The 14,979-nt window shown below is 38.1% G+C and overlaps 2 protein-coding genes across 4 annotated transcripts; one reads left to right on the top strand and one right to left on the bottom strand.

Moving 5' to 3' along the window:
• Positions 1-460: 460 nt before the first annotated feature.
• On the bottom strand, positions 461-9,881 carry LOC103706352 (transmembrane 9 superfamily member 2-like). Of its 3 annotated transcripts, none has more exons than XM_088718954.2 (8): positions 9,826-9,881; positions 6,061-6,150; positions 5,274-5,314; positions 4,575-5,157; positions 4,349-4,486; positions 4,118-4,274; positions 3,551-4,035; positions 461-917 (listed from the first exon to the last, which is right to left on the bottom strand). In XM_088718954.2, the coding sequence occupies exons 1-8, from the start codon at positions 9,864-9,866 to the stop codon at positions 698-700; spliced, it is 1,755 nt and encodes a 584-aa protein (XP_088575080.2). In that variant the 5' UTR covers positions 9,867-9,881; the 3' UTR covers positions 461-697. The 3 variants fall into 3 exon arrangements, with proteins under 3 accessions (XP_088575080.2, XP_008788651.2, XP_008788644.2); XM_008790429.6 differs by lacking the exon at positions 9,826-9,881 and adding an exon at positions 6,355-6,695 and having other exon boundaries at positions 6,061-6,265; XM_008790422.6 differs by lacking the exon at positions 9,826-9,881 and having other exon boundaries at positions 6,061-6,695.
• On the top strand, positions 8,649-10,107 carry LOC103706367 (uncharacterized). The gene has a single exon (XM_008790439.6). It carries the CDS (start codon positions 8,688-8,690, stop codon positions 9,828-9,830), a length of 1,143 nt encoding a protein of 380 aa, XP_008788661.4. The 5' UTR covers positions 8,649-8,687; the 3' UTR covers positions 9,831-10,107.
• Positions 10,108-14,979: the final 4,872 nt, after the last annotated feature.

The raw sequence follows: 14,979 nt of genomic DNA, 5'->3' as shown, positions 1-14,979 counted from the left end.
CCTCAAGAAACTGCATGAAGGAACTTATTTTGATCATGGCTTCTGGTGCCATATAGTTTTCTGATAAGAATATTGCCATATAAACCAGTCTGATCTGGCAATTATAGAAGATCTACATATATATTTTCCTCTCTTTTTTTTCCTCCCACAAGAGTCAAGCTAGAGCCCCAGAGTCCGCAAGTTAGAACCTACCAGTTTGAATGATAATGATGATGATGCATGTGGTTTGTTTGTTGATTATTTCCAGACTGCGTTAGGTATTTTAATTACCTAAGTTAATCAACATAAGTGAGGGCTGAACTGTCCGTTATGAGGGCATTAATGATGGTAGAAATGCTAAAAGGTAACACTTCACGGGTTTTTAACTAATAAATTCAGAGAAAAAGCTATTGTTTACCAGGAGAGAATGGTCTTAAATTTGCATGACATGATATCTAAAGAACATTATCATATCTTCACATTTTCTAGAAATTTATCATGTAATAAAAGCATAGGTGATGGGCAAATTTAGGAAACAAAGGTATAATGATCATAAACAAAATCATTTAGCCCTTGCTAAGGAATATTTCTTAGTATCAGCAATTGAAGAATGATCAGCTGAGCAGCTAGCCACTCTGCAGCTTCAATGGTGATGGGTTTCCACATGACTGAACTTACTGAAAATACAAGGCACCCAGACTGAGTTGCCACGGTACATCTACTCACACTTGATTGAACGATATATATGCCGCACAAATAGCAAGGAAGCACGGAAGCCAACAGTCCCCAACATGAAGAAGAATCCATAGCAGATGCAAGCCATGTAACCAAAAAAGAAGGATGTCTGCATAAAACCAGACATATCCGATCTTGCATGATAGTAGTATAAGCAGTAGAAGAAGATGAATATACCAGTGGAACCACCACAAAGAACAGACCTGCATACAATATTAAATGTTTTAACCAGGAAATTGAACCATTAAAAAAATAGCTGCCTTATAAGCAATCTGTTATTAACACCATGTGTTGATGCAACTATACTATTTTCTCAGCTTGCTATTGACTCTCTAAAAGCTTTAAGGGCTCATAAATCACAAAGTACTTATGTTTTGAATATAATCCAACGATGGTACCGCTTTGACACTATGAAAACTGCTCGTGTTGCAGCATATAAACATAATGTCAAACATGTAAAACGTTGAATATGATGACTGGGAACATTCCAGAACCTTCATTTTATCCTTGACTGTTCCAGACTACCATGGGAGGATAGAATATGGAAATAAACGATATACAATAAAATATGGAAATAAACAAGTTGAGTAACATTAACATGTTAATGTTAGTGCTCCATCCTGAGGGAGAAACAGAATATGGATATAAACAATGTAGAAATGACTTGAGGTCAGCAACTTGTGGTATGTTTGAGAAGCACCTTTGAAGCACATGGCATTCCTGCTTTCCTAGGGCAAATTTAAGTATCAGGGACCATAAACTTGAGGAAAAGCTGACAAGATGGAAATGAAAAATGATTCTCAGAGGGAGATCATCTTTATGAATTTCTCCCAGCCTTTCAATCATCTGTTGCATATTTCCGCAATTCCAGCTAGAGCGGTTGCAAACATGGATTATAATACAAAGTAAATTCATGTATGGAGGATATCAAAAAACAAAAAAAAGACCTATTTGAATTATTTGGGCTTGAGACAGGAAAAGAATAGATGGACTATTCTGCCTTTTCTTGGCAAATGGTTGTGAGTTGTGACTGAGCATACTCAAGTGTTTTCACCTGAGCATTCACAAAGCAGGGTTTATAGGACATTCCTACTGTGATAATACATAATAACAAAAAGAACAACTTTAGTGCTCATTTGTCGACAATTATCTTTCACAACATGCATGATGGACTATTTACACTTCCTGATACACCACTTGAAGAAACCCCTTTCTGTTCACTCTCTAACCACATAATGCATAGATTAAGGATGATATAATAGCTCAATGCCTTCCCACCAAACTTATGCACATCTTCAAACTTTGCAGCCTTTGAAATGGTTACTCTTCTTCATTGACCATATAAGGACAGCTACTTGTTCTCCAAGCCTGATGCTTCAGTTTCAGTCTCACTACTATATATGTTGTTAGTCTGCTTTTTGTACTTCTCCTTGGGCTCCTCATCCAAATGCTCAATATCAGATACTAAGAACACTTTCCCTGATCCTCCTTGTGCAGCCTTTATTGTCTGAATTTTATTTACATTCTTAACAATCCTGTAAGCATACAGGGCTTAGAAATTTTATGTGTTTGTGTGGACATAGGGGTTCCAAAGATTTACATAGAAGTGGATCCCTGTAGCTGATTAACAAGTTGCAGGGGTTATGTGTGGTTTCAAATTGTGGATCCGAAACCTCGAAAAATGATATATGTGCAAGTCAAGCATATTATTTCCTTAGATATGAAGTCTTAGAGCAAACAACATCTTCTAATCGATTTGTTTGGTTTCACAACTTCACTCCATATGCTCCATCTAAGGTCATGCCTTCTCATTACACTCGGTTGCATCTCTTTCCTTTCATATGTAGCTCAATTTGGGCCTAGCGTCCAGCATATTTTAATATTGTAGAATTTCAAACTTCTAGAGAATCAAAGTAAGCACCCTCCATCGTGCATATGTTTTTCAACATTGCCTAGGTTTGACTAAATCATGCTTTTGTCCTCCTTCCATGTTTCTTCATATTTCTTTTTTAGTATTTTGAGTACTTTTAACAACCAAAAGACTCCTCTTCTATCCTACTTTAAAGCTTCTTTTTTTTTGGTGTGCGCGCGCGTTTCTTTTCCTTTTCTTTCTTCGCAGGGTGCAGGGTGGTTAAATGTGACAGAGAGGCAATTTTGGACTACACATTAAGTGGGTAGGCTCTCAAATGACACTCATACCTCTCATCCCCCAGAACAAAGGCAGGATTTGGTCCCAAGTCCCTAAGACAATCACTTATAGAATTTACCCTCCTAGTTTAATATGATAAACAGTTAATCCCAAGTTAACTAAATTCTATTTAAAAATTAAAAAATTTTCTTTTTGAGTGCTATTTAAAATTATATGCCAAAATCCTACTTAAGGTGTCATAGAAGCACATTTAGCACATAAATTTAAATAGCTTTCCATTTATAATATCATCAAGAACTTGTAATATTAATGATGAAAGCGTAGCTATTGGTAATCAACAACAATGGACAGTACAATGCTGAGATTACTGTTCAACATTACATCATGAAGCATAACTACTTGGAAAGAAAAAGTCGTTGAAAAAACATCTAAAGAAATAAGGCAGCAAAAGCTGAGAAAGTGAAGAAGATAAGATAATCAGCAACTTCTGGTTCTACAAGACAGTCTAATGAATTAGGAAAGCATGCATACAGGTAAATGCAATGAACGGCATATCAAGAAATAGATTTAAAATCACTACAACCAAAGATGTTTCAAACAAAAGAATGCCAGCATGCAATGTTAATTATCTGCAATGTAAATATCCAAAAGATGAAAAGACGAAATTATTTGAGTCCACAGTTCTACCTCCACCACCACTCGTGGTCCTCAACAGCAAGCTGGAAATATGTCAATGCCACCGTGATAAATGCCGTAACAATGATGAGAATAATGAAAACAATAAAGAGGATGCTGTATATGGTGTAAATTTTGTGACCCCATACACTAGCAAATATGTAGTATAGCTCAATGTAGATAGCACTGAAAGGAAGAAATCCTGCCATTGCCATCTGAGGAATAGTCCCTCTGTACCATGGTAACTGAGGGATTTCTCTAGGATACTTTGTGGTGCGGCATGGAGCTTGGAATTCTGTCTTGCTGTTCTTACCAGAAATACCACCCAACACAAGCAAAGGAGAAGTTACCAGCATCCATATGAGAATAATCACAAGGATAGTACCAAAAGGTAAGGCTGCAGTTGCCTTGTATGCAATGGCAACAGTATTAAGGAAGCAAAATGTTAAGAACAGCGGCCCACAGAACAAGCAGCCTGTCAATATCAAATTCCTCACCTGCAAATGTTAAATAAAAAAAATAGTCATAACTTATCTAGAAAGGATAGCATTATTAAAAAATAATGAAGCAACCTCATACCCAGGTGGTCCCTTCGAGTTGCAAATAAAAGGAGGTAGCCGTGTAACCAGCAATACCAGAGGTTAGAGCATATATGACTACCAGAGCTGTGAAAAGAGCTCCCCTGTTGTAAGGATAGAACACACCAACTAGTGCAAGGAGGAAGATGAACATTGCACTAGCGACAAGAAGGAAAGTATTAGATCACATCAAGAAAGAGAAGATATACAAAAGGAAAGTAGAGATTCTTACAGAGTTAAGAGCTGAGTTCCAGATCCAATAACAGCTGAAAACAAGGACTTGTACTTTGGAAATCGAAAGACATCCCCATGAATATACTTCCATCCAGTTTCTTCTTGGTCTTCAAGAGATTCTTCATCATGCGAGTATCTTTGCACAAAAAAAGGATTGAACTGCATCAGAATAAGTAAAGGAGCACAATACAAAAAGGTAAAAAATAATCATCTACATTTCTTACTTAATGAAGTCATTCTTGAGCACACGCATGAGAATTGTAGCCAGAAACCCAGTTAGAAGAAGGACTGTTACACATGAATTAATTATAGAAAACCAATGGATCTCTAGATGTTGGGGCAGTGAGGAAGATTTTGAATATTTTTCCATTCTTTTCTCAAAAGGAACAGCAGTATTTTTCCATGTCACAGAGTACGCAAACTCGACATCAACTGCCTTCTCCTCCGTAATATCCACAGCCAAATTTGGGTCAGTTTGGACATTTATTTCTATAACACGGTCATCATTGTAGAAAATATCGAAGTGGATGTGTTTAAAGAGCAAGTATTTGTTCTCGCTTGGGTCAAGATTGTCCTTGTCAATCTTCCCAATGAATCCCCAAAAGGGCAAGTCATCATAGAACATCTGAAAGTAGTAGTCTTTTGCAACTGCATCTCTAAGCTTTGCGATATCTTCTTCTGACAAGGATTTTTTACAGATAGTTGTCGACTCTCTGTCCTCCCGAAAGTTCAACTCATATGGTGCATCAACCAAACGATCACCATTGAGAACCTCCCCAAGTGCTTCCTTCTTCTCAGTCACATGATCTGTAATCATTTCAAAGTGAGTACAGAAACCAGACAAACAATGAAGAGCCTTTTAACAAGAGAAAGTTCAGCTGCATTAGCAACTTTTCAAGGTCAAATCTAAGCAGTCAGAATACCTGGCGAACAAAATGGCAAATCATAGTACCGATATGTCTCACTGCAGATTCACAAAGAAATTCCTTGTCAGGTAGAAAGGGGTTGAAAAAAGATGATATTCTCACATAATCATATTTTAGAGCAAAGATCCTTCAGCTTTTGAGACAAACAACAGAATGCATACTGAAGTATTAAATAGTACTTGAGACTCTTTCATTCACTTATAATTGGGCCCTTCTAAATGGGTGATTGCATAACAATGGGATGATGATGGCAATATACTATAGAAACAAGCCACCACTAACATAAACATTAGAAGGAATGAAATTTGCAAGCGTGCAACATCTGAAATATCATGGCAGAAAAGTATCATATCTGGGTAAACTAAAATGGCATGAGAGAAGGCATATGGACAGTCTATATGTACTTGAATCAGTTTTATGACAACCAATTAATAGGAGTTGTAAAATTCACATTATAAGCAAAACCAACGGCAAAACATTAAAATAATGTATAAATATAAAACCAATCATGAATTAAGCATTAACAATGTACAATTCCTAACCAATCAACAAGCAAACAAAAGATCTGTTCCATGTAAACGACGAATGGAAGACTAATTGATGAAGTACCCATCTCAGTAATTCATGGCACATAAATAGCATATTGGGAAAAAACCCTAACACAAAAAGTCAAGAATCAAATAAAGACCTCAAACGTAAACAAACAATCTCATTAAACAACGACTTAAATTGCACTAAAAATTAAAGCAAACCATAAAATCAGTCATCCAAATCCTCACATTACCTTGGGTTGTGAAAAGGTCCCACTTTGTTGGCATACAGAGGGACACGATCTCCTTCCTTATACCTGTGATCCGACCCATCCGCTTCGACTCTCCAACCACAAACCAACAACAGGATCAGCAGAACCGCCCACTCTATCTTCATCGCCTTCAAATTTCGTATTTTTCCCCAAAAAAAACCAAATCCTTACTGCACTTCTCCGGACCCTGAAAGAACAGCAGACTTAAGAGCCCCCAGTTCTCGTCAAGATACCATCTTTTTTCACGGACAGCACCAATATCTCCAAAAATCTCACCTCTAAGCAGGCCCTGGTTTCAAAAGCGGCAGCGACTTCAGGATCTACAAAAAACGGTGGGAACTTTCCTTAAAAAGGTAGGCTTGTGATTTGAGGAACGTAGGATTTGGGGAGAGCCGTGAGGCGGGCCTTGGAGATCTCAGTACTCGGAAGGAAGAGAGAAAGAGAAAGAGAGAGAGCCGGGATCCAGGGAAAATGAGTCGCGAGCTCCTTTAATTTTGTTGTCAGGTCTTGGGAGGGGAAAGGATGGCTTGACGACAGAGCGAAACAGGGGATTCTTGAGATTTGCGCAGTGGAGGATGGAAGAATGGAGGAATTAAATACAAACCTCTTCCCTTTCTGTTGTTACTCGCGAGAGACTATTATTAATTAGGATGCCATGATACGTAGTTTTCATGCTAAGCTGTCCTAGTATGCTAATCCGACGGCCTAGATATACTCATTTTGCTAGCCACCGGTGAATGATGTATCAAAAAAATAGTAATAATTATTATTAATCATCTGAGGACATTTAGTATGGAATGATTATATACAGATCAAGGATGACGTGGGTGGAAGTGGCTAGATTACTGTGTTTAGTTGTACGACGGTAATCCTACATAGCATTGATCTCAAATTATCATCGCTTCTCAAATTACCACTTAATTCAGTAATATCACCTATCTTTGAGATTAAATATCTAAAGTTATCCCATTGTAATGGTCTTAGGCGGAAAGTTAGAAACAAAAATATTCTTCAATCCAACAAAAAATATTTATATATTATATATCATAAATATATTAATTAATATTATTATTATCTTTATATTAATATTAGATATAGTTTTTAGAATATATATTATTTTATAATATATTATTAACTATATTATTATTCAATAATATTTTTAAATTATAGTAGCAATATATTATTGTATACTCTCTCTCTCTATATATATATATGATGAAATTATTTACTATATTACTTTTGTTTATCTTATTTTTTAATCAAAATAAATATTAGTATTAGGAAAAAATATTAATTTTATAATAATAATTAATATATTTTTATAGGATTAATAATTTATAAGACTAGTAAATATATTATTATGGAATATATTAATATATTGATAAATATAGTAGTACTCTATTATAATATATTTATATGATTAATAAATAATTTTATGGAATATACGAGAAGTAGTTTTAGTATTATATGGTCAATGATCTTGAATTTTCATGGAATATTAAATAGATAACTCATGGATATCCAAAAATCTTTAATCACTAGAATATAGTATACTAGACAAGATGATCTTGAATCATCGGGATCAGATTATTCCAGAATAAGGATCACCAATGATCTAACATCATTTTAATGATCCCAGAGTACTTGGTGTAACTTGTTTTACTTTGTTCTCCACTCTATTCAGTATTTCAGTTCACCAGTCCCACGTTACAAGTTGGAATCGATGCAATTCACAAGGACAGATTAATGTGAGGTTCAGGTCTGGTTTGGTTAGTAAATAAATACCACATTAGCATTTAGTCGAGACTGATAAGAGCGATGAACTAAGCAATGATCCCTTTCTATAGAAACTAAACAACGATCCTTTCGAGCCCTCAACTACAAAATTTGATTTTGGGTGTCGACGATGATTGATGAAGCAAAGCTTCTTGCTTTCGATTTCATTTCCGGTTTTAGGATTCAGGTATTGGAACTCGGGGAGATATTGCAGCTAATTCGGATATGCAAGCCGTGGTTATCTGGTCTCCGTTTGGTGGGGTGCGGCGAGGCGCTCTTACCGGCCTCTTCCACTTTGCTTCGTGGAATTTGGAGACGAGAGTGAGGATGGAAATTGGACAATCTTCCAAACCGTCCTCATGTTGGTCTAATCTGCTGAGTCATGTAGATTCGGCCTTCACCCATCTAGGTTTGCTCGAGCATGTTTTTATCACCCTGACAGCATTAAAGAGAGTTTAGACACGGGAGTTAACCGACCTAAGCACCGTTGGTGGACCTGCGGATTAAAAGGATGCTGTAGTTTAGTAAGATTTATTAAGTTTGGCACAATCAATTACAAATCAATTAAGATGAAATTTGGTAAGACCAACTAAGTTTGATATAATGTTTTATAATAATTCTAACGGCTTGGCTAAGATATTCTATTTTTCGGTTTTATTGGATATATGGCTAATTTAATAAAAAATATATAAAAGAAGGGGAAAAAAAAATTATCGACGTGGCAAAATCTCTGTCGAATTTAAATCAACGAGAGCTATAGAGTCGGGAATCACTGCGAGAAGGGACGTAAAATAACCGTCGTTCTCTCTCGTCTTGCAATCTCAGAAGTGACGATGGAGGGACGAAACTGGGCGGACCTCCCCGACCTCGCCCTCTTCTCCGTCCTCCTCTCCCTCTCCTCCCTCCCTGACCTCTTCTCCTTCGCCGGCGTCTGCCGCGCCTGGCGATCCTTCCTCCGTTCCGCTGCCCCCGAACTCTACCTCTCCTCCCGCCCCCCTCTCCTCCTCTGCCCGCCACATCGCCAACCTCACCGCCGCGTTTTCCAACTCTCCCCCAACACCACCGCCTCCGATTTCCGCCTCTACGCCCTCGACCACCCTTCCACCTCCTTCAAATCCCTTCTTTCCAATGAAACCCTCGCCACCCTTTGCTTCGGCTACTCTCACGGCCACCTCCTCCTCCTCCGCCGCCCCCGCGAGGCCCTTCTCGCCGACGTCCTCACCGGCGCCGAGATCCACCCCCCTACTCTCCCCCCCGACCGCTATACCTACTACTACGCCGCCCTCACGGCCCCGCCGTCCTCCCCCGACTGCCGCATCCTCCTTTTCTACTCCAGATACGCTCTCTTGTGCTGCCGACTCGGCGATCCCTATCCCGGGTGGACCAAGCTCCGCCTGCAACCGGGCGTTTCATACATCGCACGTGTCCTCAGTTTCAAAGGCCGGATCTTTGCCGTAGATCACGGAGCAAAGCTTCTTGCTTTTGATTTCGATCCCGATTTCAGGGTGGAGATGTTGAAAGTGGGAGGACTTCGGCCGATGCCGGCTCAAAACCGGTGGCAGTTTGGTCCTCAGCTGGTGGAGTGCGGCGGAAAGCTGCTATTAGTCCTCTTTTTTCAAGAGAGGAGTAGGTGGGAAACAAGGGTTGATGCGTATAGATTGGACTTTGAGAGGATGGTCTGGGCACAAGTCGAGAGTCTGGGGGACTTCTCTTTGTTCATTGACTGCGGAGGGAGATGCCCGGTGTCGTGTGCTAATCCAGGCAGCTGGGGAGGGAGGAGTAACTGCATCTATTTGGCAGGTCTCGATTGTGCATGCTGGAAGCAGTATTCTTTAGATGACAAGACTTGGAGAGAGTATTCTCCGGCTGGTAAGATGATTAGCTCCGGCTCCTTTCCACCTTTGATTGATCCTCCACTTCTGCCGTGCTGGCCTTCGCCATTCTGGGTGTATCCAAGTCTGTTTTTTGGACCCTGATGGCATGCCAAACCCTATTAGTAGATACAATAGCATTGTCTTGCTTGAAAGAAGGTCTTCTGTAGCACACCTGCAGTTATGTTTGAATATCTATAGGTGATTTTAATTAAATTAAGCCTAAAGACTTCTGACTGTTCATCTTCCTGCAGTCTGTAGCTTGGAATTTGCATACATTTAGGATATTATATCTGGTGTTTTTGTTGATCTTTGAATCACCAGCAAGTCCTTCATTTAAACAATCAAAATGAAGTTACGGCAGAAGCAAAGAAGTTTATAATATTGCATTGTGATACAATTTTTTTGGGAAATTGAGGGACGTGCTATTCCTCTTTGTGGTACTTTCCATGAGTGCTAATCATGAAGGACATCTGCAATTTACTAGTCTATGATCAGATTCTAATGTTGTTGTTATTTGAATAATACACTTAGGCATGGATGCATTTTATTGTGGCATTAAACAATTTGCTGATAATCTAAACTGGTAAAATTCGTTTACTTCCTACACTTTTCCACCAACACACACACACACACACACACAGAGAGAGAGAGAGAGAGAGAGAGAGAGAGAGAGAATCTAAAACACTGCAGAAGCCTTACTGGAATCTTCTCAGGTTAATACAACCAAAATTGAGCCCCTTTTTCTTAAGAAAAAATATTTTGGTGGAGATGACTATAAGATAGGCCAATTTTGGTTTGTGCAATAGAAAACGGAAATGTTTAGGCTAGGATGTTATGTTTTAGTTGGAATTTGGAACTCCGAACCATCATCTGTATAGGATATATAGAATGTGTATAATACTGTTATGAGAATGTGCAGTGATCATTTATCAGATGTGTTCATGACCTTGATATCCCTCTCTCTCTCTCTCTCTCTCTCTCTCGCACACGAACATACTCATTAAAGTACCATATTATGCTTTAGCGTGCCTAATTTCTTTATCTTCTTAAAATTCTTGATAAAGAAATTGGTAATATTGCCTCTTGTTCGCATGTGCAAATAGCAGACCCTGTGTAGAAGATGTTGTGGAAAATCAAGGAATAAGCTCCTTGCATATCTCTCTTTATTTGGAGATGTCTTAGTAAGGTAGTTCCTAGTCAAACTGAAATTCACAAAAGTTCCTTCTTTTGATTCCACTTGTCCAATGTGCTTCCAAGGATTAGAAGCATATGAGCATCTATACTTTGAAATGATTTTTCTTGAACAGTTTGGTTCTCCTCTCCTCTCACTATTCACACTCAAGGATCATCCAGGACATTTAAAAATTGGGTGGTCTCATGGTTAGATCCACCTGGTCTTAAGGATAAGACTGATCACTCTCTATTGATGTCTATTGCTACTATTTTATGGCATATTTGGAAAGCTAGGAACTTGAAGGTCTTTCAGGATGTCAACCTCTTCTGACTTCATGTTGTGAATAGGGTCATTACTCAAATTTAAAATCAGCAAGTATCATGTTTACAGCCAAGGTCTATCCTCCATAGAACTTCAAGAGCATTCTCATCTTTAGTCCCAGCTCAAATGATCTTTGTAATGCCTCTCCATTTGGTTAAGACTAATGTTGATGCCGCTTCTAATGTGTGGGCACTAGTATTGGTGTGATAGTAAGTGATTCAATGGGAACCACATTATTAGTCAAGAAATCCATTATCTTCCATGCTCCATTGAGGAAGCAGAAGCTTAAGCTTTCAAAAATGGTCTTTTGTTGTTGAAACATATAAATTTCTCTAGAGCTATATTAGAAGGAGATTCGTTGTCCATTGTTCAGCTTCTGTTAGAGGACCCTATAGAGCCTCCCTGGCATTTAAGGCAAATAATTGCTGATTGCATGTCTTCTCTAAGATTTGCATCCAGTTCAAGTATCTTATTCTTCTTGTACCTCAAATATGTGTTCTCTTTTGCTAGCCAAACATGTTGCCAATTTATATTGTAACTTAACCTGGTCTTCTCCCTCTCGACCTTTCTAATTGCCCATTTTTGAAAAGGAGAAGGATCTAGCAAATTGTATGATGGAGACTGTTCAATGAAATAAAAAGACTCTGATTGCACTTGTAGTTCAACCCAATGAACTAGCCAAGCTAATCGACATGGACATCTCTATAGTCTCTCACCCCTTAACCAATACACGAGGGGTTAGAATCTTTGGTATTTAACACAAATCCCTGTGAGTTAGGAAAGTAAAGAGTAAATCTAGCTAGGAATCTCTATGACAATTCAACCTCATGAGATTTGGATGAAATAATCTCTTATGTTAACACAATTCCTTAGGAGTTAGAAAAGTAAAGAGTAAATCTAGCTAGGAATCCCTATGACAATTCAACCTTATGAGATCTGGATGAAATAATCTCTTAGTCCTATTCCTAGATTAATCAATAATTCAAATTACTAAATCAAAATTTGACCGGCCCTATGATCTCGATTGGTTATTATTGCTTGTTGATGTGATTATGAGGAAGAAGACCTAACATTTCTAATACCACCGTGCATGCTCTAATGTTTTGATGGTGCTGCAACCCCTGAACACCCACTTGTCCTCTTCTGCTTGAAGCTTGCTTTTCTAACCAATTGGGAGAATTAGAGTGGTCAAAGTACCAACTTGAGACTAGGTGGGTTCCTTAATGAGCATTCAAGTTTTTCATGGGCTGGTATTTGTTGCACTTGATCGAGGAAGGATTCTCTTTTCTTGATTTCTTTCCTCATTCGTACAAAAGGCGACTAGTGGAATGCCCACTTGCTGCTGGTTCATGGGTAGCTAGATCCATAACATGTTGAATGTGGAGGAGAAGTTGTCTTGGCATTTTTGTCCAATTTAGGATAGAGATTATGCACAATTCTATTGTAGGCATGCAGTCTTCTATAGGTTGATCTGTTTTGAAATGCAAAACTTCAAATTGCTCTGTTCTATCTGAATTATGGAGTTAGTTGCCCTATATTGTCCATCAAATTACCAGATGGGGAGATAGACAGAACTGCATTTATTTGGGCAGAGTTGGATGTTATATTTGAAGCAAGCTTCCTTTTAATACTACCATAATTAACTGTTCCAATTTTCCCTTTACCTAAGTCAACGATACCAATTAAGAATCAACTCCTTTGTTTTCCCACACCCTGATGAGACAGGTTCGGTAATTTTAATTTTAATAGATGAACTTACATATGCCATTCTCAAAAGAAGTTCCTTTAGTTTGGTCGACTATTTCCCTTCATAGTTGTGAATCTATATTAGTTCTTCCTTTTGCATATAGTTATTGTGTATTCTTTCTGTTTTGACATAAATTACAACAAGATTTCAGAATAATAATAATAATAATAATAATGGTTATGTTGTACAACAAGATTCAGTGCAAGTAGAAAAAGAATGCGCCCTGTATATGCATGTTGATCGTAAAGAAAGTACATGCATCATGGTATATCGAATAGCAATGGATGTATAAAATTTATGGTCATGTTTCTCTGCTGAAACCAAATGAATTCATTGATGAAGTAGTTGAAGAGAAGTTGATTTTGGAGGGTGGGCTCATGATACGTTTGCTTGCCAGCATTCATTTCCTGGTGGTCTTTTTCGAAAATGTGTCGACGCCTGCTTGATTTATTAGGACGAATATTATGAAGTGCTCGTATATCTGTATCAGAGAAACATGATAAATGTTTAGCAAGTGGAGAGGAAGTCTTCTTAGTGATGCAAGTAGGAGGGTTCTTATTTCACCAGTGCCGGCTTCTTATGTTATCTACTTGGTTGCTGAAGCTGGTTATCTCACAGTTTGCCAAGAGATGTAAACTGGAGCTAAAGTCTTGAAAATTTTGGATGAGGGAGGACTGCTGATGAAAAAGATGCAATTGGTTAGAGGTGCTATCTTGACAAAGCGGGCTGCTGATTATTTAATTTATAGCAGAAGCATGTGGAACATGATGTTATGATGGACTGGAGGCAGGGGGCAGGAAGGAGGGTTTAATAGGAGATGAATAAAACATAGCATGCCAATTCTTTTTCTGGGATGTGAGAGAGCACAGTAGGGCATGGAGGATGATACAGAACTGTAGTATGTGGCAGTCCACTGTGCTGATTAGGAAATGGACTTGCTTGGTGAGGGTGGAAGAAAGCATTGATCTGTATGGTTGAATTAGTTTCGGCTGAACTTCAGAATAAAAATCTGAATTCGCTGGGTTAAATGGAATAAGTTGGCGAGGAAAGAAAGTTTAGATATTGAATTATTCATGAATAATTAGGGAAAATAGGTTAGAAGCATAAAGGTAAAGCTGTGAGGATCTATGTTTAGTCCTATATCGGTTATTCGCTGGGTAGATCTTGGATGCTTACATAGGATCAAGGAACTCAAATAATACCTTCAGGCTAGTTTTTTTGAGTGAGATCCTGGTTTGCTACAAAAGCATTTGTTGTATATCAATTTTTATAATTATTTATTCTTTTTAAAAAATAAACTAATGAGATGAATGTTTGGCTAGAAAAAAGAAAGAATAATGCATTTAGTCTTTCCTTCCTCGTTGTTCCCTAACTAAAGACAGTCTTAGGAAGGAATAACTCCTTGAAGAAAAATTTAAAAGGCAGCGTCAAGAATCTTCTCAAATGCTTATTTTAGTCTGATAAAAGGGAAAAGAAAGCTTTTCAGAAGATGTTTTGCTAGTATTTTCTAGTGACCAGGAAGTTCAGCACTTGGCAAACTTTTGAGTCGGTTAGTAAACATTACTCCATGCTGCTTAAATCAATTAAGCTGTCAATAAACCTTAATCCATGAATTCAAGGACGAACAGCTCAAAATTCAGAATCACCATTCACTTTCAGACGTAGCTAAGGTTAGAACGTGGTTCCATTTTTTTTTGTTTGCTTGTTTGTTTTTAAACCTTGGGCGGGGGTGTAAAAATAGAATAAGCCTAGACTTCATTTAGGTAGAATACATCGCAGTGATGCATCCCATTTAGGTGGAGTGGGTTTCCCTTCCATTCTTATTCAGCTTTCCTGTTTTCTTTCCTTTTTCCTTCTGTTTTGAGGCCTGACTTTTCCAAACTGCACCAAGAAATCACTTCATCGTAATAAGACTTCTATATATTTTATTGTCCGTCAGTCCAATAACCATGCTGCAAAGCATGCTCTTTCTTCTCAGAACTCAAACTTGTAGCTCTGGTATATTTTTC

The sequence above is a fragment of the Phoenix dactylifera genome, chromosome 3 (genome assembly GCF_051530095.1).
Source record: "Phoenix dactylifera cultivar Ajwa chromosome 3, Ajwa_hap1_PhDact_Kaust_v1.1, whole genome shotgun sequence".
Taxonomy (NCBI): Eukaryota; Viridiplantae; Streptophyta; class Magnoliopsida; order Arecales; family Arecaceae; genus Phoenix; species Phoenix dactylifera.
Note: the sequence above shows the minus strand (reverse complement) of the source record. Positions and strands in the feature narration are given on the sequence as shown.